Source organism: Mus caroli, unplaced genomic scaffold, assembly GCF_978045245.1.
Source record: "Mus caroli unplaced genomic scaffold, Mus_caroli_1 scaffold_16, whole genome shotgun sequence".
In the NCBI taxonomy this organism is placed as follows: domain Eukaryota; kingdom Metazoa; phylum Chordata; class Mammalia; order Rodentia; family Muridae; genus Mus; species Mus caroli.
The window spans coordinates 46,366,261-46,388,973 of NW_028227271.1; the positions used below are offsets into that span (position 1 = coordinate 46,366,261).

Genomic DNA, 22,713 nt, shown 5'->3' on the forward strand with positions numbered 1-22,713 from the left:
AACGAGTGCTCAATGCTCTTTACAAAGGGAAAGATAAACAAAGAGCAGTTATAACAACCTGCTTGCCAAGAATCTACGCAAGGTCAGCGATGTGGTCCCTTGCTATCTATTCTATCCCTACCATGTAGCACCAATACCCAGTACAAGCAGGTGCTCGGCCAAGGAATGAGCTGCTCAGTGTGAACACCCAAGACTGCAGAACGTCTTGTGTGGGATGTGTTTTGGCGAGCAGTGCGCTGGAACCCTCGTGTGAGCTAGGCAAGCATGCCGCCACTGACGATACATGCAGCATCGAGAACCTTCTCTTATGGATGAGAGGGTGTTTACCTCAAAGTCATTCTTAAGAGTACAGTTGAGCAAAGGCGCTCTGGAGCAGGTGCTGTAGGCCACCACCGTCATCAGGAGGAAGGAAGGGTGATTGGAGAAGATGTTATCGAAGAGGCGGAGCCACTCCTCTCTCGTCAGCACTTCTGAGAACAGCGTTTCCAGGAGAGGCCAGGCATACACCTAAAGCAGGCAAGAAATGACGGACACCGTTCCAGTATTCTAAGTAAGAGTCAAAGCGCTCATGGCCAATTTAAGTTATGCAGCAATTATATTACTAAAAGCACTACATTAATTTAGGCAACACTTCTGCGTCCCCACAGGCTAGAGACTAAACCAGGCTGAATGCACACGAAGCAAGGGCTCCTCTGAACTACAGCCTCGGCTCCTATTTGGCCTCTCGCTGCAGGTCGACTTTCAGGAGGGCACCTTAATAAAGAATGGCAAATCGTTAAAAATACACAATGTGGGCAGCAGGACAGCTCAGCAACCCAGCTGTCTGCCAACAAGGGGATGACTTGAGTTTAAGCCCTGCACACAGGCCCACAGATATATGCACACGCACACACATGTGCACACGCACACATTCCCACATGCACACAATAAATTAAAATTTTTATTATTTATTGGGGAAAGAGTGTTTTATCCATTCCAGAATCAACCTTAGCTCTCAAAATAAATGTTCCTCTGTAGCCCTTCTGTTCTTACCTGGGAAGTTATATCACGATCTATGAAGTGCTGCAGCAGCTCCTTGTCATGAAATGCCAAGACATTTTCTATCATGCTAAGAATGTTGATAGGAGGATTAGGAAAGTACTCAAACCAATGTTGACACCAATTGACTACAGAGGGAAAAAAATCAGAAAATCTGTCTTTAAATACTTTTACTACTATAGACGGAATTTCTACAGTCATAATGTGCCTGTTTATATGTATATATTCATATTCCCACACTAGTCTTAAATTCCTGATCCACCTATGTCAGCTTACCTAATGTTGTAATGTTGGGGCTTTTTATCTTTAGTACTGTGGGTCGGACATAAGGGTCGTACGTGCTAGCCACTGCCCTAGCCCTAAGCTACCTCCTAGCCTATTTATTCATTATTTGTTTATTTAGTTGTAGGTTTTAAGGCATGTGCTGAACCTGTGGTCTATCTGCCTCAGCCTCTGGGCTAGCTGGGATCACAGACCTATACCATCAGACTCGGTTAATTCTTTTTATTTTCCCCCTTCTCAATATGCTTGTGAATAAAGATGAGATCATGTAACTGCTTAACTGCTAGAACATGAGGTTCTAAAACTCACACTGAAGGTGGCTCTTCTCACCTCATTTAAACCTTTCCTGGAAATGTCCTCACAGAGAGGCCCAGCAGTTTGTCTCGATGACTTTAAGTCCGGTCAAGTTGACTATAGGATAAACCACAACACATAGCCTTTGCTAAGACAATCCCTTTGTTAGTCAAAGACAGCAAAACAGAAGTCATCAGGAACCAGAACGTCCAGTATGTTGGATTAGGAAGTGTGTGTGTGTGTGTGTGTGTGTGTGTGTATGTGTACATACATGCTTTTATTGACACATATCCAACCACTGCCCTGCTAAGGAATAAAGAGAATTTGTCAATTTGCCAAGTAAGTGGCGCTCCATTCCACAGACGGAGCCCTAGGTGGAATAAAAGAAAAAGCACAGGATGCATTGGCACTAATGCATGCTTCCTGTTGTCTGCCTGCCTACAATGCAGTGTGACTGGCTGCCTCACGCTCTGCTGCTGTGACTCTCCTCTCATGATGTAGCGGGAAGTCAAACGTTTTTCCTTAGTTACTAAAGTAACCAAAGGAACTTATCACAGGAACAGGGAAAGCTAGATTCCTCAACGTTACGACCTCCTATCTCAAATTAGCAACAGAAGTTTCATTAGCAGAGTATTATATAGTTTATGAGAGCTATTACTTCATTTATTACTGGACAGTTAGACTTGAGCTAGTAATTAGGCCAGAGGTAAAATCTGGCAAAGATTTCAACTTCTTTAAACTGCTGTTGTTAGAGTGAGTCACAGTGAGTGACTCAAGAGCACACTGTCTTAACCTAGCCTTAGAACTATGTGCCTCGGTCTCATCTGTAGAGGACAGCCATGGCTACTGCACAGGGTAGTGATGAAGGAAAAAGGAGGCAACAAGAGTGAACTGAGGACAGTGTGCCATACAAACTGTTCAGTTCTGTGAGTCACAGAGGGGCATGAGGGCAGCAGCCAGCACCTGGGCACAAATGGCAGGCACTGACAGCAGGCACTGAACGGCAGGCACTGACAGCAAACACTGACAGCAGGCACTGAATGGCAGGCACTGGACAGCAGGCACTGACAGCAGACACTGGACAGCAGGCACTGAATGGCAGGCACTGGACAGCAGACAGTGACTGGCAGGCACTGAATGTCAGGCACTGACAGCAGGCATTGCTTGCCAAGTGCTCAACCCTGCAGCAGTTCCATGAAAAGCAACCAAGCCCCAGTAGGTACAAGATTGAATTCTTTCTGATAGACCCAGCCCAGAACAATATTGTCTAAGAAATTCAACTCTCCGCATTTTCTTGTAAAGGTTTCCCTATAAGTGACTGCCCTATCCACTTTTTGCTCTAAATGTGACTCTTTCATACTACTTGACCTACTAAGAAAAAAAAAAAGTCTAGATTCCCTAAGCGTGCGTAGCAAAGGTGTGGTCCTGACGTACTTACCTATGAGAGTAGCCACAACTTCAAAACAGATGAGCTGATTGTTCTGGAATAACTTCACAAACGGAAATGCCAAGAGTGGAAGGTATGGTGTGTCACTGAAGATTGCAGACCAGTGAGCTAATGCAGAGAGGGTTCTGGAAGGAAAAAAAGACCAGAAAGCAACAGCATGATTCAAGTATGTCTGAGGAGATGACTCAGACTTGGTGGAGGCTCTCTCTCATCCTCAGCACACAGCTCGTCTCTTTAGGAGCGCTGGGTATGGCAGTGTACACCTTTGATCCCAACAATGGAGGAGCAGAGACAAGCAGATCTCTGGGAGTTCAAGGTCGGCCTGGTCTACACAGCGAGTTCTAGGCAAGCTAGGGCTACAGAGTGAGACCCTGCCCCTCCCCACAAAACACCCCAGTCCCCCCCCCCCCCAAATGGTGGTGTTACATAGACACTGTCCTATGCCTTACTTGACACGTTTACATCAGGATGTACAGCATTTTAATCAGGATCTTTTGAGCTAGGAAGATCTACCTGTCCTCTGGGCCCTACCTTCTGCTGACAGCACATATAAAGGACGTTGAAAAAGGAAACTTGTTTTCTTCGCTTATTTGCTGGCAAGTCCATTCCTTCACTAGCATCAAAGCCGACTTTCTCAGGATTCTGGAGGATACTGAAGACCAGCTGAGACACCCAGCCTCACCTCCTGGACTGAACAGCTACTGGAAACTTGGACTTCCCATTGGCAGACAGCTATTACTGGACTAGATGGACCACAAGTCTGTGAGCTACTCTACTGAATCCCCTTTCTCAGTATGTGTGTGTATACCTACCTATGCACACATATGTGTTCATATTCACTCTATCAGCTCTGTTCCTCTAGAGAGCCCTGACTCACGCATTTCTGCCAAACTTTTAATCTAAGTGGGGGCTGGAGAGATGACCCGGCCATTCAGAGTGCGAGCTGCTCCTACAGAGGACCCAGGATGGGTTCCCAGAAAAACGGACACTCCTCAGAGTTAGCCGATCTTCCCAGTGCTCCCCAATGTGTCTGTCCCACACAATGATCACACAAAGGTATGTGCATGGGTTATCGCTGTTTGTAAAGCAAAGCAAAGCCAAACCCTGTAAACTACTCTACCTGTTTGCTGACAACATAAACAGTCTAAATTGAATTATCGTTCCATGTGCATTTTGAAAATTGATGCAGGGTCACCAAGATGGTTCAGCAGAAAAAAGGGCTTGCCACCATGACTGACAATCTGAGTTTGATCCCCAGAACCGTCATGAAGAAGAGAACCAAATGCAAGTTGTCCTTCGGCCCCCGCCCCATGAGTGCCACTGCACTGCACACACAAGATCAAGTACACCGACATGCACTAAAGAGAGTGGATGAGAGGCTTTTAAAGTAAAGTAAAACGACAAAACAGCATATATCCTATTTTGGACACATCCCTGCAATCACTCTCCAGTTGGGAGCTAAGGCAGGGAGATTCCCCAGTTCTAGGCCAGCCTGGGCTATAAGAAATTTGGAGTGAGGAGATCAAATCAGAATAAGCAGTGTGCCTTTGTTTGCATTATTTACCTATGGAAGCCAGCAAGACGTGAGCCAGTTGCCTCTGGTGCAGGTCAGCTTAAGGCAGACGGTACCAGAGTGACCTAAGACCTGCTAAACTGCCTCAACTAGTTTATGAAGAACGTCACTGGCTTTGTCTTAGTCAGGGTTTCTATTCCTGCACAAACATCATGACCAAGAAGCAAGTTGGGGAGGAAAGGGTTTATTCGGCTTACACTTCCATGCTGCTGTTCATCACCAAAGGAAGTCAGGACTGGAACTCAGACAGGTCAGGGAGCAGGAGCTGATGCAGAGGCCATGGAGGGATGTTCTTTACTGGCTTGCCTCCCCTGGCTTGCTCAGCCTACTCTCTTATAGAACCCAAGACTACCAGCCCAGGGATGGTCCCACCCACAAGGGGCCTTTCCCCCTTGATTACTAATTGAGAAAATGCCTTACAGTTGGATCTCATGGAGGCATTTCCTCAACTGAAGCTCCTTTCTCTGTGATAACTCCAGCTGTGTCAAGTTGACACAAAAATAGCCAGTACAATTGACCCCTTGTCAACTTGACACACAAACACATCACTAGTAAGCCTCAACCCTTACATTCTTATTCATCCCCAAGATCTAAATAACTTTAAAAGTCCCACAGTCTTTACATATTCTTAAAATTTCAATCTCTTTAAAATATCCATCTCTTTTAAAGTCCAAAGTCTTTTTACAATTAAAAGTCTCTTAACTGTGGGCTCCACTAAAACAGTTTCTTCCTTCAAGAGGGAAAATATCAGGGCACAGTCACAATCAAAGCAAAAATCAATCTCCAACCGTCCAACGTCTGGGATCCAACTCACGATCTTCTGGGCTCCTCCAAGGGCTTGGGTCACTTCTCCAGCCATGCCCTTTGTAGGACACACATCGTCCTCTGGGCTCCAGATGCCTGTACTCCACTGCTGCTGCTGCTCTTGGTGGTCATCTCGTGGTACTGGCATCTCCAAAACACTGCATGACCCCTTCAGTCCTGGGCCTTCAATTACAACTGGGGCTGCACCTTCACCAATGGCCTTCCATGGCCTCTCACAGTGCCGAGCCTGAGCTGCTGTGTGACCCTTTCATGCCTTCAAAACCAGTACCACCTGGGTGACCCTTACACATTACCAAGTCCCACTGCAGAAGGAGTACAACCTTGCCTATCTCTGGAACACAGCCTCTTTGTGCTTTCAGAAAACACTTCCCAGAAGATGTCACCTCAACGATGCTGGTCTCTTCTTAATCACCGCTAATTTCTTAGCTCCAGCTAACCAGCATCAATAGTCCCAGTAATGCAAAGTTTTTGCTTTAGTAGTTCTGGTATCTTGTTAATCACAGCTGATTCTTCAGCCCCAGCTAACCAGAACTACAAAATCTTCACAATAAAAACAGCAATGCCCCTGAAGAGAGTCTTTAATTTTCCCTCTGAAATTTCACAAACCAGGTCTCCATCTTCTGCACTGTTCTCAGCATTATCTTCCAAGCTCCTACACAACATCTGACAGAGCTCTTAACAACGAATGGATCTTCAAGCCCAAAGTTCCAAAGTCCTTCCACCGTCCTCCCCAAAACATGGTCATGTTGTCACAGGAATACCCCACTCCCAGTACCAATTTGTCTTAGTCAGGGTTTCTATTCCTGCACAAACATCATGACCAAGAAGCAAGTTGGGGAGGAAAGGGTTTATTCGGCTTACACTTCCATGCTGCTGTTCATCACCAAAGGAAGTCAGGACTGGAACTCAGACAGGTCAGGGAGCAGGAGCTGATACAGAGGCCATGGAGGGATGTTCTTTACTGGCTTGCCTCCCCTGGCTTGCTCAGCCTACTCTCTTATAGAACCCAAGACTACCAGCCCAGGGATGGTCCCACCCACAAGGGGCCTTTCCCCCTTGATCACTAATTGAGAAAATGCCTTACAGTTGGATCTCATGGAGGCATTTCCTCAACTGAAGCTCCTTTCTCTGTGATAACTCCAGCTGTGTCAAGTTGACACAAAAATAGCCAGTACAGGCTTATAGGTTTATTTTATGTGTCTGTGTGTGACATGCATATATGGAGGCAGAAGGCATTTGCTTATATACATGCTTGCATGCGTGCGTGTGTGTATGCACTTATGGAGTCAGAGCCTCTGGAACTGGACTTAGAAGAGGTTGTGAGCTGTCTGACACAGGTGCTGGAAAGCAGCTATGATCCTCTGGAAGAGCAGCAGCAAGTGTTCTTAACCAAGAACTATATTCATTTTAAAGCACTGTTCATTTTAACAATTTTAAGGTACTTTAAGTGTCCGAGCATATGAAGGTAGAAGGCCCAGTCACCTGCCACGCACTGTTGTCCATGTCCGACAGAAGACCCTGCCTCCACCACTTATACTACTCTGTTAAAACGAGTCTTTAATATATCATTGTATTCCTTAATAGTTAAGTACCCATCTTTAATACAATGAGAAAGCAGGGGAGGGCGTGGCAGTGCTGACAAGATGGCTTAGCAGGTAAGTGTGCTTTTCCTATAACTCTGGTGACCTGAGTTCAATTCCGAGGACTGAGACATAGTAGAAGAAAAGAAGCAACTCTCACAGCCCCTTATCTCCACATGTATGCACATCACACACACATGCACATGCACACATACTCCATAAATAAATAAGTAAATAAATAAATGTGATTTCAAAAAAATTTTTAGTTAAAAAACAAGCATTTTCTTATATAGTAACATAATGATAATACTTAAAAAATAAACATGGGGCTGGAGAGATGGATCAGCGGTTAAGAGCACTGGCTGCTAGCTCTTCCAGAGGTCCTGAGTTTAATTCCCAGCAACCACATGGTGGCTCACAACCATCTGTAACGGGATCCGATGCCCTCTTCTGTGTGTCTGAAGATAGCTACAGGTACTCTTATAAATTAAATAAATAAATCTTTAATAAATAAATAAATAAATAAATAAATATGGTTTCTTCAGTACAACCCATAGCCTGGCAAGTCTCAACTTTCTGCAATAGCAGAATTAAGCTAAAAACAATAATTCTCTCTCATTAAGTCATATTTTTAAATTAAATTTATAAAACAAATAAGAGTAAATGAGGATTTTACTTCCTGTGTAATGAGTACGTTGTCTGCCTGGTGCCCTCAAAGGCCGCAGAGAATGTGGGGCTCCTTGGACTCGAGTTACACATGGCTGTGAGCTGCCATGTGGGCCCTCTAATGAGCACACAGTGCTCTTAGCCACCTAGCTATCTCCCTAGTGCCTAACTTTGAACTTTTAAATTAAAACATAGAAAAACAAACTCGGTGTGATGGCCTCTCCCTCTGAGCTCAGCCTGTGGAGGCCTGAAGCAGGAACATGGAGAGCTTGAGGCCAGCCTGGGCTATGTGCTAAGTTCCAGGCCACAGTGAGCTAGAGAGTGAGATTCTGTCTCAAAGAAAAGAAGTTAAAATAAAGAAATTGGGGCTGGAAAGATGGCTCAGAGGGTAAGAGCACTGACAGACTGCTCTTCCAAAGGTTCTGAGTTCAAATCCCAGGAACCACATGGTGGCTTACAACCATCCGTTATGAGATCTGACGCCCTCTTCTGGTGTGTCTGAAGACAGCTACAGTGTACTTACATATGATAAATAAATTTAAAAAAAATTGAAAATCAAAAGAAAACATGAAGATTATAACTTGAAGTACTTATGCAGAATTATAATTAAAACAGTAACTTTAATTGTAAATGGCATATACAGAATGATTTTATGCATCAAACTTACTACATCTTATGAAAACTCTCTTGCCACCTTAGCAGAGTTTAGGAAATTGTCTTCAGGAAGAGCCCGTCCACACGCAATGAGAGCATTTCTCTGACCATCTGAATCATCAGATAAATGTCAGCATTTCTTTATTGACAAAATCAATTCTTGATTTCCTACGATGGGATCAACAGAAGGAATATGTAGCCTGCTCATCCTCTGAACACAGGCTAGTTAGCACTGCAGAGGAATGGGTAAGAACATTCATTGCTGCAGTAATATATTCCTCCCAGGGCTCTCTGCCAAAGTACTTGCAGTGTTTAGCTCTGCAAACTTGAATCCGAGAATCAAAGGCAAGGCACAAGGGTATTCCAAAAATATCTGAACGATAGTGTTCTTTTGTGAAGACTTACTGTGCACAGCAGGCAAGCATACTAAATGTAGTAAATAAGTCTTCACACCAGCTGATATCTCATCACATTCAAAGGCAATAAGTTAAGACTTAAGGTACACCAGCTTTTTAAGAGTGTGTATAGGCAAAGCTAATTAACTCAGCACCTTGTAAGAGCAAGAGACTGGAAAAGATCCAAATGTTCCCTAGCAGGGACAAGGCAATGAATCATGTGACAGACACAGGCAGCTGGAGTCAGATACAGCACATTTCTGCATGCTTCAAAATGTTCTCACCTTAAAGCAGGGTCTAGAAATGTGTGCGATGTATAAACAGTTGTATAAGGGAAAGCACAAATACACATGTGGTTATGTAATGTTTGCAGACAGTATTACTAATGGAGAAACAAGGTGGAGGGGAAAGAAGCCAGACTGGCTTGAATAAACCTTATTTTGTATGAGGGTATAAAAAAAGTTTAAATTAAACAAAAATTTCAGGGGCTAGCAAACAGCTCAGTGACCCCGTGTTCAGCCTCCAATGAAGAGGAAACAGTACTGATTGAACCAAAAGCACTGGAAATGAACGGGACAAATTAAGCTAACCATGCAGTAAATGTGTGCCTTTAGCATAGAAATGGTTACATCATTTTAAAATAATAATTTGATTATACATGCTGTGAGTTATAGTCTAAGGGAAAAAAACCTAAAAATCATTTGAACTATTTTCAATAATCATAACATGAACCAGGTTTGGTGATACAAGCCTGCAGAACCTGAGGCAGGTGGATTGTCATGAGTTAAGGCAAGTTTGGCTAACATCCCATGTACGGGGCCAACCAACCACTCAAAACAATCATGTGAGATCTAGCAGTCCCATTATCAAACATACAGTACAGAGTTTATATACACACCACACCAAGTCAGAAGTCAGGGTATATGTGGGAAAAGCGGCTGTAGATGTCGTGCCTCAGTCGCAGGGCACTTATCTACCATGCCAAAGGCCCTAGGTTTGATCCCAGCAACACATACAGACTTGCATGTCAATGCTATTATGAATCAAAAGCTTTGTGACTCTAAAAGATTCAATTATAAAATCAAAGTTATGCAAAAATATTTAATCATAATTTTGATAGAAAATATCACTATAAAGTCTTTCCTGGCCCTATCCACTGGAAAGGCATATGCTTAAATCTGAGCTTATAATATACACATGTATTATTTTGGGCATTCTAAGATAATTAATTTACTACTTTGAAAACCGTTAACATTTTTTAAAGGTACTGAGCATTTAACCTGTCCTTCCTTTATAGTCTGTGTACCAGAGGGGCATGGAAGGCGACAGGACCTCATATTTCTTTGTCTGTACGTACATTTTTTCATGGGGTGGGGAGGAATACGTGTGTGTGTGTGTGTGTGTGTGTGTGTGTGTGTGTGTGTGTAGGTCAGAGGGCACTCACAGAGGCTATCCTTCACCACTGGTGTGAGAAGGTTTCTTTTGGTCTGAACCTCGGGGACTAAGCTGGACTAACTAGCCATCGAGCATGCAGGGATCTGCTTGTCTGAGTCCATCTCACCACCACTGCAACTGCAAAAATGCACACGGCCACAGGTTTTTATGTGGGTTCTGGGGATTGGACTCAGATCCTTTGGCCTACAAGGCAAGTGCTTTATGAACTGAGCCATTTCCACACGCTCAGGAAGATTTTTGTTATAGAAATTTTTCACATAAAAAGAAATAGCTGAGCTAGACTGTCAGTGTTTTGCTCATCTCTGGGAAGCAAAGGATGCAGATGGTAAGCACTGATGGCCAGTAACACTGTCCAAAGAGACAAGCAGTGATTAAACCCTGCTAACAGAGGTGCCCAAAACCACCTATAATCTTTCCTGGAGAGCCACCAGAGCGGAGCAGATGAATAGCCTGACTCTCATCAGGAGCTCTGCATGAATGGTCAGGTTAGAGGGCATTATGGAGAAAGAGAAACAGAGAGTAGGGAATAAACCAGCAAAGTCCAGACTCCGATAGAGTCTGTAAGGTAATTCCTGGTTCTCCAGCAAGTGCATTGCCAGGGAAACAAAGAGAATCTGTAGATGAAGAGTCTGTGTGGCCTGGTGTGGCGGCACATGCCCAGAGCCCCAGCTCTCATGAAGCAGAGGTAGCGGGATTACAGTTAGCCTGGGCTACACAGTGAAACCAACACTGTCTCTAAAACACCAAAACAAACAGTGAAAATATAAAAATATGGTCTACAGAGCAAGTTCCAGGACAGCCAGGGCACAGAGAACCCAGAAACCAAAAACCAAAAAACCAAACAAACCACCTGGTGGAAGCTGCAACTTGCTTGAATCCAGATGTGAACGAGTTTACCATAAACTTTCCCAAGTCACTCAGTAACGGGATGCTGAGTGGCTATGTGAGGAGACTAGAATGGGCTCTTTCTTGATGGGGCGGTCTCGGCAGGCAGCACACGGATTCATGTTAGAGGCAAGGTCCCTAGCCTGGAGGCTTGTTTGTGCATACTAGCACAGTATGTGTACGCACATCTAGGGAGGCAGCAGAGGCTGGTGTGGAGAAGGCAGAGCTATGACAAGATGGCCCCGAGTTGGCAGCTGCTCAAGTGAGTGATGGGCGCAAGGCTATTCTTTGCCACGTCTATCTTTCACCTATGCTCACAGTTCTTCATCATGAAAACCTAAGTTTGCAAAACAGCCTTGGATTCTCGAGACCGGATGCAATTCCAGCTCTGACAAATGTGACCACATCACATTATCAACCTCTGTATACCTTAGTGTCTCTACCTGTAATGTGAATTAAGTACATATTTACCTAATAAGGAAAGATATTTGTGCTCAGCCTTGCGACATGTCACCTACAAACTCCCCACTTGAGAACCGTGTGATCAAGCTACTGAAAAGAGACACTCTTACAATGTTTTAAGAAAGCTTCTAGCTCCATGCTGAGTCATCTTCAGAGGCCCGCTCAGCTCCAGGGAGCACTAAGGCTGCAGACAGATGGACATACTTGCAGGCTTAGTTCATGGCCAGCATTTACAGAGTGTCTTCTATGAACTAGACATTGGTGTGCACACCCTAAGTGACACTGTCCTCAAACACCCCAATAATCTCATGATGTTGGAGTTATTAGTTTCAACCCCGTTTCCTGACCAAAAAAAAAAAAAAAAAAAAAAAGAATGGGGCAAGAAAGACACAGCCTCTATCATTTATGAATGACTGAACAGAGTCCAAACTGGGTCTTCTGTGTTAAAGCCCAAGCTTCCTGCTAAGCTGAAAGAGATGATGATTTTCTGGAACATCAGCACAAACTACTATCCACACATGATGTGCTGAAGCAAGCAGACAAGGACAGTCACCGCTGAGCAGACTGTGTCTTATGAGACGGGGATTCGGAAACCCTGTGACCCTGGTCCACACCCCGTGCACTGCTGCAGTGAGCCGGGCATACCTTTGCAATACTCTCAGTAGTTTCCTGCTTTTGATGGGGTATTTCTTCTGAAGGCTGAGATAAGCCGCATGAGTCCCTTTGTCCACCAAGCTACTAAATGCAGTATGATTTTCAGGCAGTTGTAGTAAGGAACGCCAAATAAACATTCTGAAATAAAAATTTAATTGTAAATAAAACAACTTTTTTTTTTTTTGAGCAAAACTGACTTAGAATGAAAGAATTTGAAGGTTACCTGTATTTTGTTGGATATTCCCCATAGCCTTTTAATAAGACTTGCAAGCGCTTTTTATTTAATCCTTCTGACAATTCATTCTAAAAAAAGATGATATCAGTAAGTGACAGTTAGGCAACTGAAAACATGGTAATCTCGTCCACGGTAGCTCCCAAACTTCAGAACACAGCACATAAGACAGGCAAGGTGGCACGTGCTTGCAGTCTTAGCAGTCACAGGATGATGCGTTTGAAGCCAGCCTGGGCTGCAGGAAAGACCCTGGTCAAACAACAGAACACAACTGAACACAACACAGCAGGAAGTATTCACGCGCCTGGACTCTGTGGCAGACGCTTGTGGACCCTCAAGTACAGAGAAAACATAGGCTATGACATTCACTCCAGTTTACCTCCAGCATGGTGATACCCGATGCGGCCCAATGTGATCTCATTTTCACTAAGCTGTAATCTGCTTTATACAGTCTTTCATACACACAAGTTTGTAAATGCTTATAGAAACCATTAGTAAAACAAATGTGAAAAATACCAAGTGATGCTGAGGATATAAAATAACTAGAACTCTCTCTCCTGCTGTTAGGAAAAACTGACAGTATTCAGGAAACAAACCTAAGGTACCAAGAGGCTAAGATGTGTGTCAGAACATCTACTTAGTATACATGTGCAATTCAGAATTCAATCTCCAACACTCACTCTTCCCAGCCAAGAGCACATTATCATTGGGGCAAAAGGCAATGTCTAGAGGGAGTGGGAACATTCCACTCTTTGAGGTGGCTGCTAGTAGCAGGGGTATATTAAGTTTGTGAAAATTCACTATGCAGTTCATGTGTATATTTTATTGGCAATAAATAAGTTCCCTGAAGATAGTGTTAAACATTTCTATGAATATTTATATTTTTTCTATTTCAAAATAATATATATGCTTTGCAGAAAAAAAAAGAGAAAACCATTTTAGAAAAGTACATGGAGCAACGAGATGGCTAACAAGTACATTAACAAAAGTAGAGAGAAACAGGAAAAATTCCGTTTCATCATTTTTTAACCCAACATAATCAAAAAGGCACTTTAACACATAATAATTAGTGAGATAGTTTATATTCTGGGTTCTCCTACTTTCTCACTGTACATGTTTTACACTTACAATACCCTTTACAAACTTGGATTTCGTATGTGCAATGTGAATGTGTGTACATTCCACAACACACGTGAAGATTAATGGACATTTCCACAGTTGGTTCCTCTCTGTCTACTACGTGGGTTCCAAGGATGGGACTCAGATTGTGAGGGTCTGTTGTGTTTTGTTTTGAGACACTGTGTCACTCTGTAACCCAGGTTGACCCCAAATCCACAGTCCTGTCTCTACCTCCTAAGTGCTGGGACTACAGGTGGGAGGCACCATGGCAGGCCACGACAGCTTGATTCACATACCCCGGTTCAGATTAGCACACCTCAGCATTGTCGGCCGCACACAGCCCACAGTCACAAGGTGACAAGAGCAGGCCATGGCAAGCTGGAGCTCAAGTATAAAACATTCTTACCTCCTTGTTTTCTAAGTCCCCAGTCAGGTCCTGCTTGAGCACTCTGGTTGGAATTTTGCTCTCTTTACATCTTGCAGGCCGCTGTACTCTTCCTGGCATTATTTTCATCTTAAGATTGCTAGAACTCACTGTATTAGTGGGCAAATCTTCAATCACCTTAACTAGAGGAGGAGGAGGCTGAAAGAGGAGAAGAAAGGCTCTGTGGATTTATGTATCTATTCTTGGAAAGTATGTGAGGTTTAATTTGTACAGTTAGTTTTAATTTATACAGGTACTTTTTTTTATACAGTTAGTTTTTAGGTATAAAGTCTAAGCTAAAATGTCTAAGAATACTTTAGAATGCTTACTGATGAATAAATCATTTACTGGTTAAGTCTTTTAAAGAATAAATGTATACGATTAACAGCAGTAAGTAGAATTTATTCTCAAAAGGTGGCTCAGAATTATATGATGGCACACCACTTTGCTCTTCAACAGTGAAGTCACTGCATAGCGACACACACAGAGGCATGGCTGGACGCATGGCCTAGGAGTGAAGCACCCTCACAGCTCCAGTGCGGATCCTCTGAGGGAGCATGGTGTCCCCTGCACTGTGTGAGGTCAGGGGCTGTGGTCCACACAGCAAGGGCTGACAGTCCTTTCTGCATCAACTCAGGCAACACCACGCACAACCCAAGAGCTCATTTTTAGGGGGCTACCAAACGGGAAAAATCTAACAGTCAGCTTACTTGAACAGAAATTACTAGGAGAACATTTTCCTCATAAATGGCACTCCTTTTGTAATCAAAGGAAAGAAACAAGCACGGCCACGGGCTGAGTCCTGACGGAAGGTCATGAGGTCCAGTGTTCCCTTCTGCGACCTAATGCTTCATCTTAGCATGGAACCAAAATGATCTGACCAGGTTACGCCAGCCTTTAATATTGCCGAACTGCCACTCTTTACGTTTTAAAAATTATTTATGATTTAACTTTTATGTGCGTTAGTGTTTTGCCTGCATGTATGTTGTGTAAAAGCATTGGATCCCTTGGAGCTGGAGTTACACAGGAAGTAATGAGCTGCCATGCGGGTGCTGAGAATTGAACCTGGGTCCTCTGGAAGAACAGCCAGTGCTCTTGACTGTTCTGCCTTCTCTCCAGACCCTTATTTTTAATTTCAATCCATTCTTCTAAATTTTTGTTAAAGCCCATACAGTTATTTCCCCTGCTGGGGTTTTTCCTTGGCTTTGAGCACAGTGTTTCCAAGGCTAGAGCCCCAGATGTCACTGGATTCAATGTCACCTCTGTAATGAATACATAAAAATTCACTGACGTCATTAGAACATCATCAAATGACAAGAAAACATAGTAAAAGTCAGAAGAAAGGGGCACAAATGCGCCGAGGTTTATACAGGAAATGTGGCTAGATCTTTACGCAGCTGCAACAGCCAGAGACAGTGGAGGGTGCCTGCCCTGAAGGTAAAAGGCAAGTGCGCTGGAGCCAGCTCTCCGTCCTGTGGCCTCCGTGTGCTTGGCACCAGCAGCAACACCAGGAGTCTGTGACTCACCCTGAGCAGCTCGCTCAGTCTCTTCCCATCTCCTTCAGCATTCTCTCAGTAGTACAAAGTCACACAGAAAAGCTGAAGATGCTCAGCCAGAGCATGGGATACAACGATGATTTAAAAAACAGTATATACTTAATGTTCCGACAATATAAAAGTAGTAACTATGGCATCTACAGTGCATATTTTATGTAGATTATATACAAGAACAGATTATAATCCCATATTATAATAAATACTTACAAATACGCACACGCACAAATACATATAAGTCTTGTCATTTAATGCATATAATTATATAGAATTATCTCAAGTACTGAGTTAGTATGTGATGGAGAGATTCATGATAACTGATAAATAAGATAAACAGAGATGGTGGATAGATACATGATAGATAATGGTAGGTGACAGATTGATAGTTGACAGGCTAATGATGGGTGGATGGTAGATAATGTCTCTATCTAATATCTGCTTTCAAATGTAAGAAAGCCTGTGATTTAGCAGTAACTTGATTAGAAAAGAAAGAAAGAAAAAGAAAGAGAGAAAAAAAGTAAGGAAAAAACCAGACACAGAGCCCAGGCTTGTAACCTAGATGATGAGAACAAAGAACAGGACAGAAAGGAAGAGATGAAATTAAAGGTCTCTTAGGAAAGCGGTCACAGGTGACACTGAATGGGTGGACAGCAGGCTGAGAAGGAGCACGATGAGAAGTCAGAGCTGGAGAAGCAGTTCTTAAAGAGCCAGGAAATATACCCAGGACAGATGTGCCCCGACGACAGAAGATGGTAGCACAGAGGAAATACTTCGTTGCTGGCAATGCACTATCACAGCACAGAGAGGAGTCAGTTACTTGAAGACATACCTTATTTATTTCTTGTGTTAAAGCCTGAACTGAATACACATTCAGACTTCCATTTTCCATAATAGATGCTATGTACCGACCGTGTGGGCTAATTACTGACGAGCTAATTCCTTCTTCAACAGTCCCAATTTCAAAGAGAAGTTTACAAGTCTGTATGTTGACAAACCTCATAATCCCATCTTGACTTAGCACACCAAGAACCTGAAGCGACAGAAACAATGGGGCTTAACATTTGAAAGCTAGAGCCTGGAAGGCTCTATACATAGACCGAGGTATATATGTTATAGTTATATGACGTAAATACATTTTAAAAGTAAAATATTCATTTTATATAATTTTTAAGAGGGCAGCTCAATTTCCAGCGTGCCATTACACATTTTAAAATCACCAATGATGGCTCATGTGGATGTGTCTTTAGGCCCAGCCATGTCTGACTGACTACACAATATGAAATACACGCTGGCAAACTATGGAAGGCCTTGGCTTCTCCAGGCAGGCTCCTCCTGAGACGCAGGGATCAGCCACTGACCCTCACCTGCACATTGGCTGTCAGATGCGGGAGAGAGACACATGCACTCTTGGTAAAACTCCCCACTCCCTGCCTATGTCCAGCCATCCTAACTGATATGTCCAGCCATCCTAACTGATATGTCCAGCCATCCTAACTGATATGTCCAGCCATCCTAACTGCCTACGTCCAGCCATCCTAACTGCCTACGTCCAGCCATCCTAACTGCCTACGTCCAGCCATCCTAACTGATATGTCCAGCCATCCTAACTGATATGTCCAGCCATCCTAACTGCCTACGTCCAGCCATCCTAACTGCCTACGTCCAGCCATCCTAACTGATATGTCCAGCCATCCTAACTGATATGTCCAGCCATCCTAACTGATATGTCCAGCCATCCTAACTGATATGTCCAGCCATCCTAACTGCCTATGTCCAGCCATCCTAACTGCCTATGTCCAGCCATCCTAACTGATATTTGGAGAGTGGACTGAGATTATGGGTTGTATACTAGATTATGGTAGGAGAGTAGGTGGGAAGCCAGTCTTTGAAGGGAAAAAAAATGTGTTATATAATTTGAAAAATTAAAAACATATAATGAAACTTTAAATGAATAAACCCTCTCTCTTGCTGCCTGCAGGTTAGGGGCCAATGGCTGCAAGTATAACTTCATGTGGCCCTTGGACATTCTAATGTAGGGCTGTATTACATTAGGTCATCTGGCAGTGTCCAGAGGAAAATGAGCTGTTTGAATGGCTGGCTGGCAGCGCATAGCTGTCCACGTGTGCAGCAGGCTGTCTTGAGAACAATTTGCAAGGACCATATGCCTTCATGAAACTATCTCAACTCTGGGATTTTTATCCTACAAATAGGATATGAAAAAGGACATTTGTAAAAATTTCATCATTTGCAAGGCATTATTCATAACAGAAAAGGACTAAGAATAGATTAAGTGCCCAGTAACAGAGGGCTAGTTTAAGGAGAAACATGAAATATAGAGCCCTGAAAGAGGAAGACATTTTGTACTGATGATAATTACAGAATCATTTCCAAATTCAGAAAAAAGATGTAAGGCTGTTTCTGCAGAGGAAACATATGTAACAACAGTAGTTGTGGGAAGAAGTGAATACCCAGACAACAGGAGACAGGATGAGGCTTACAACCAACGCCCATTTGTAAGTTTTACATTTCCAACTGTAAGAACACATCAACAATTTAGAAATCTTAAATGAGACAGATACCAACATGCTTACATACTGCATGTGCGTGTATGTACGCAACCACATGAAACGTGTTGAATTTAACTTTGAAATTCACTATGACTGTCAATATAAAATATAGTTAAACAATTACTTGTCAGTAATATTAAATAAATAAAACAAGATTTTGAATTCTTTTTTCAACTCTAGATTCTTCACAAAAATAAACTACCCAAAGTTTTAGATTCGAGTCAGCCGCGATGCTAGCTACGCTGAGAGCTGATGAAGACAGAGCTGGGATGGAGGAGAAGCAGGGGAAACACGGGGCACTGGAGGGCACCTGTGTGGGCGGAAATGGCTAACATACATGGTGTAAGTGTGGGGACTTTTAAAGAATAAGGATTACTACAGAAGAGAAGTGCATGAACAACAGAGCCAACACAGGTCTGGAAGCAGGAGCTTGCTCTTTCTGCTACTAACCTGATTGGAACCGGCATCAAAGCTATCAGGCAGGAATTCCAGATGGCGAACAGCTCGTACCTTCGCAGGCATCTGAATGATTCTGAAGAGCCGTGTGGCCTCCAAGCACCACAGATGCAGGTGATTGGATTTGCCTCCAGCAGCCAAGATTCGGCCATCTCTACATTTAAAAAGCAAAACCCAACAGTGAAGGGGTGAGCCCAGCTGCCAGCGGGGCTGCTTCTGCTGCGGGCTCCCTGCGGGGGTGAGGGTTGGGGTAAACTCCAGCCACACTGAGTCAGGGCGCCTCTGGCCACATGCAGCGATGGACTCTGGAGTCGTGGCTAACTGCTGAGGAGTGGAAGGCTACACGTGGCCAGTGGGCTGGGCAGGTCGGCTCAGGCTTACTGAAGAACTAGAAGTTTACCTATTGCCTTAAAGCACCAGCTTGAGTTTGGCATTGACTTGCTGAATGCGTTATTAGGGGCTGAGGATCCTGTACATTTTAAATATATTAAAAAAAAAAGATTTATTAGCCAGGTGGTAGTGACACATGCCTTTAATCCTAGCACTTGGGAGGAAGAAACGGACAGATCTCTATGAGTTTGAGCCCAGCCTGGTCTACAGAGCAAGTTCCAGAAAAGCTAAAGCTACACTGAGAAACCCTGTCCCAAATACACACACACCTACATACCTTTTTTCTTAATTTGGAAATTATTCTGTAATTATTATTAGTACAAAATGTCTTTCTCTTTCATGGCTTTATAATATTTCATACACACACACACACACACACACACACACACAATTTGTATGGAAGTTTTGCCTGCATGTTTGTATGTGTACCATATGTAATCCTAGTGTCCTTGGAGGCCAGAAGAGGGCAACGGATCCCCTGGACCTAGAGTTATGAGTGGGTTTGAATCACCACGTGGCTGCTGGGAACCTGTGTCCTTTGAAGGAACAAAGCAAGCAAATAAATAAATTTGATGTCAGCTAGTGAGAAACTGTGCAGCTGTAAACAGAGGTCGCAGAAGCTGGGAAGGAAGACTTGCTCGCTAGATGACATGTCTAGACCAACTCTAGGAAACATGGAGAAATTCCACATTTCCCAGTAACAGTACTGTGGAAGGAATACGATTCTTGTATAGGAGGAGAAAGAACCAGTCAAGTGTGCCTGGAGCAGACGGAGAGAGGGAGGGAGGGAGGTCTGTGGCAGGTGACAGCCTAAGCTACAAGCAAGGCAGGATATGGAATCTACTCTGAGTGTGCTGGGAAGTTCAGAGAGAGTGAAGGAGGAAAGTGCTCTGAGCCAGCGTGGTGATGTGCAGACACCAGTCAACTAGTTTGGCAGAGATACATTTAGAAAGTAGGAATAAAGAGAGACCAAAACAGGATATTAGTGACTGAAGAGTCTGGAGTGGCCGGATTAGGTAAGAATTGATGCCAGTGAACAAAATACCATACACAGTTCAATATACAGGGTAGTAGAGTTGGTGAGATTTCCTAAGCTTTAAGGAGAGAGAGAGAGAGAGAGAGAGAGAGAGAGAGAGAGAGAGAGAGAGAGAGAGAAACCAATCCACCCCCTAGTCTTTTCAACGGGAGTGGAAAGGTTTATAAAGAACAAGCAGCCCAATCCGACCCCACCCCCGCCCCCAGCACGTGGCACGTAGGGGTTCGAGTCATCATTTCCCAGCACGTGCCACTCACTCTTTAGAGAAATAGCTGGCTACAGGCTCGGCACAAACTGGAGCACTTAGTTACATTTCTGCTGGCAGTTTGTTTTTTGTTTTTGGTTTTTTTAAGATTTATTTATTATTATACATAAGTACACTGTAGCTGTCTTCAGACATTCCAGAAGAGGGCATCAGATCTCATTATGGGTGGTTGTGAGCCACCATGTGGTTGCTGGGATTTGAACTCAGGCTCTTGGGAAGAGCAGTCAGTGGTCTTGCCCGCTGAGCCATCTCTTCAGTCCCGAACACTTAGTTACAACAGACTAAGTGGTTGGAAACGAGAGAACAGCATAACTTGTTAAAACTCCTAACTACTGTGGCTTCAGATTTCCCAAGTAAATCCTGGAGTTTGAAAAAAAGAGTTCGGCTGGTGAGATGGCTCAGTGGGTAAGAGCACCCGACTGCTCTTCCGAAGGTCCAGAGTTCAAATCCCAGCAACCACATGGTGGCTCACAACCATCCGTAACAAGATCTGGCGCCCTCTTCTGGAGTGTCTGAAGACAGCTACAGTGTGCTTACATATAATAAAGAAATAATAAAAAAAACACAATGACAAATAAAAATAAAAAAAAAAAAGAAAAAAAGAGTTCAATGGCCATCTTTGAAAGATGCCAGTAAACTAACCTATTGCTTTGAAAACTGGTTTGAGAACAACAAAAAAGAGAAGCTTCTAGGGAGGCTGAGGCAGGAGGATTGCCATGAATTTGAGGTATGCCTGTGCTAGACTAAGATCCTATCTCAAAAACAAATACATATAAGCAGAATCCCAAAATAACAGCAAAAACAACTAAGGAAAAGGAGGATGGAGGGTCAAGCACTATCTGCCCTTCCGCTGTTTTCCATAAACTATGTCAAAGCAAGCAAAGCGCCAATGCAGACGCCTGCTTTACAGTTTCTAACTCGCACTTGAACAGCTAGAGAATCAGAAGTCAAGGAACAACCAAAAAGGAAAAGTTAGTGAGGGGCGTTCCAGAGCTAAAGCTCTTAATAAACCAAGCAAAAAATGCAGAGGTAGAACAGCTAGCAACCCAAGACAGACAACAGAATTGCCACGACACTACTGTTCTATCACGCACCATGCTGGGGTAGGTAGTGATTACAAATTCCACCCAGGTCCCAAGAGATAGAGGCCTATGCTGCTCCTGAGAGAAGCGCACGTGCACAGGTGCATGTGGAGGCTGGGAGACAATGGTGGGCTGTGCTTCTTTGGGTCCCATCTCCCCTGTCTGTCTCTCTGTCTCTGTCTGTCTCTCAGCAGAGACTCTCCAGGGCCTACACACCCATTAACTAGCATCTTCCCAGTGGTGTGATTACAAGAATATGTTAGCACACCCACCAGCACACAAAATGAACATGGCTCTATGGACTGAACTCAAGCCTTCAAGTCCTTGCACACGTTTATTGATTAACTTATCAAGCCTGTGGAAACCAAGTTGAGACATACCACCAAGTGAGCTGTGTAAAGCCTGCTGTGTCCTGGACAGAGCACAGCAGTCATTAGTTCAATGTACTGGACAGATGACTGACGTCTCAGCAACGGCTGGCTAGATAACAATACTAAGGAGCACTTGTTAATTTGTAAAAATTTGATAATAATAGCATGGTTATGTTCTTCAAAAGTAGCTCTTAACTTTCAGAAATATACTCTGGAATATTTACCAATAAAACAATAAGTAGTCAGAGATAGAAACAGGACCGGAACTAGCTGACAACTGCTACAGCTGGGAGTCCTTAGGAGTTAATGTATGTCTCCACTTTTCTGTATATTTAAAAGTATCACAATAAAGTAAAATAAAGCCAAAGTCTGCAGATCATCTCTAAAGCTAAAGAAAATTTTTTCTCAAAATACTGAATGGAAATTCTGTTTCTAAACAGACACTAAATTCCTTAAAAATGCTCATTACTGAGCCAGGTGTGGTGGCGCACGCCTTTAATCCCAGCACTTAGTTTGAGGCCAGCCTGGTCTACAAAGTGAGCTCCAGGACAGCCAGGGCTATACAGAGAAACCCTGTCTCGAAAAACAAACAAACAAACAAACAAACAAATAAATAAACAAACAAACAAACATGCTCATTACCTGGTCACAGCAAACACTTTGTATAAGATGTTAGAGCCTTCAGGTGGACCTGGCAATTGGTACTTGCAAAACAGAGTATCACATTCCCAGGCGAAGATGGAGTTGTCTTTAAAACAGCTGAGGATGGTGTTACTTAACGGTAGAAAGAAAACCTAGGGACAGAGAAGCTTGGTTACCTTCACCACATGGTCCTCTTAAATTTAAAATTATACACAATCATTGTCTCCTTTTTAAACATCTCCTAAACTAGAGAAAAATACGTTTTAATACTAATATTTTAAAAGCTAAAATAAACAAATAATAAACCCTTTCAAGTAAAAAATTATTGGCTACATAATGATGAGGAAATACACAAAATTCTAAATA

At 43.3% G+C, this 22,713-nt stretch overlaps 1 protein-coding gene across 4 annotated transcripts in view; it reads right to left on the minus strand.

Moving 5' to 3' along the window:
* Tbc1d31 (TBC1 domain family member 31) overlaps positions 1–22,713 on the minus strand; it is a 63,968-nt gene that overhangs the window by 19,563 nt on the left and 21,692 nt on the right. For all 4 annotated transcript variants that reach the window (XM_029469733.2, XM_029469732.2, XM_021184042.2 and 1 more), the window contains 9 exons: positions 22,348–22,499; positions 18,556–18,715; positions 16,368–16,568; positions 13,968–14,144; positions 12,434–12,513; positions 12,202–12,348; positions 3,053–3,186; positions 1,033–1,166; positions 328–507 (listed from right to left, as the gene is read on the minus strand). In XM_029469733.2, the coding sequence (XP_029325593.1) occupies positions 328–507; positions 1,033–1,166; positions 3,053–3,186; positions 12,202–12,348; positions 12,434–12,513; positions 13,968–14,144; positions 16,368–16,568; positions 18,556–18,715; positions 22,348–22,499 (1,365 nt within the window). The remainder of the gene's footprint in view (positions 1–327; positions 508–1,032; positions 1,167–3,052; positions 3,187–12,201; positions 12,349–12,433; positions 12,514–13,967; positions 14,145–16,367; positions 16,569–18,555; positions 18,716–22,347; positions 22,500–22,713) is intronic.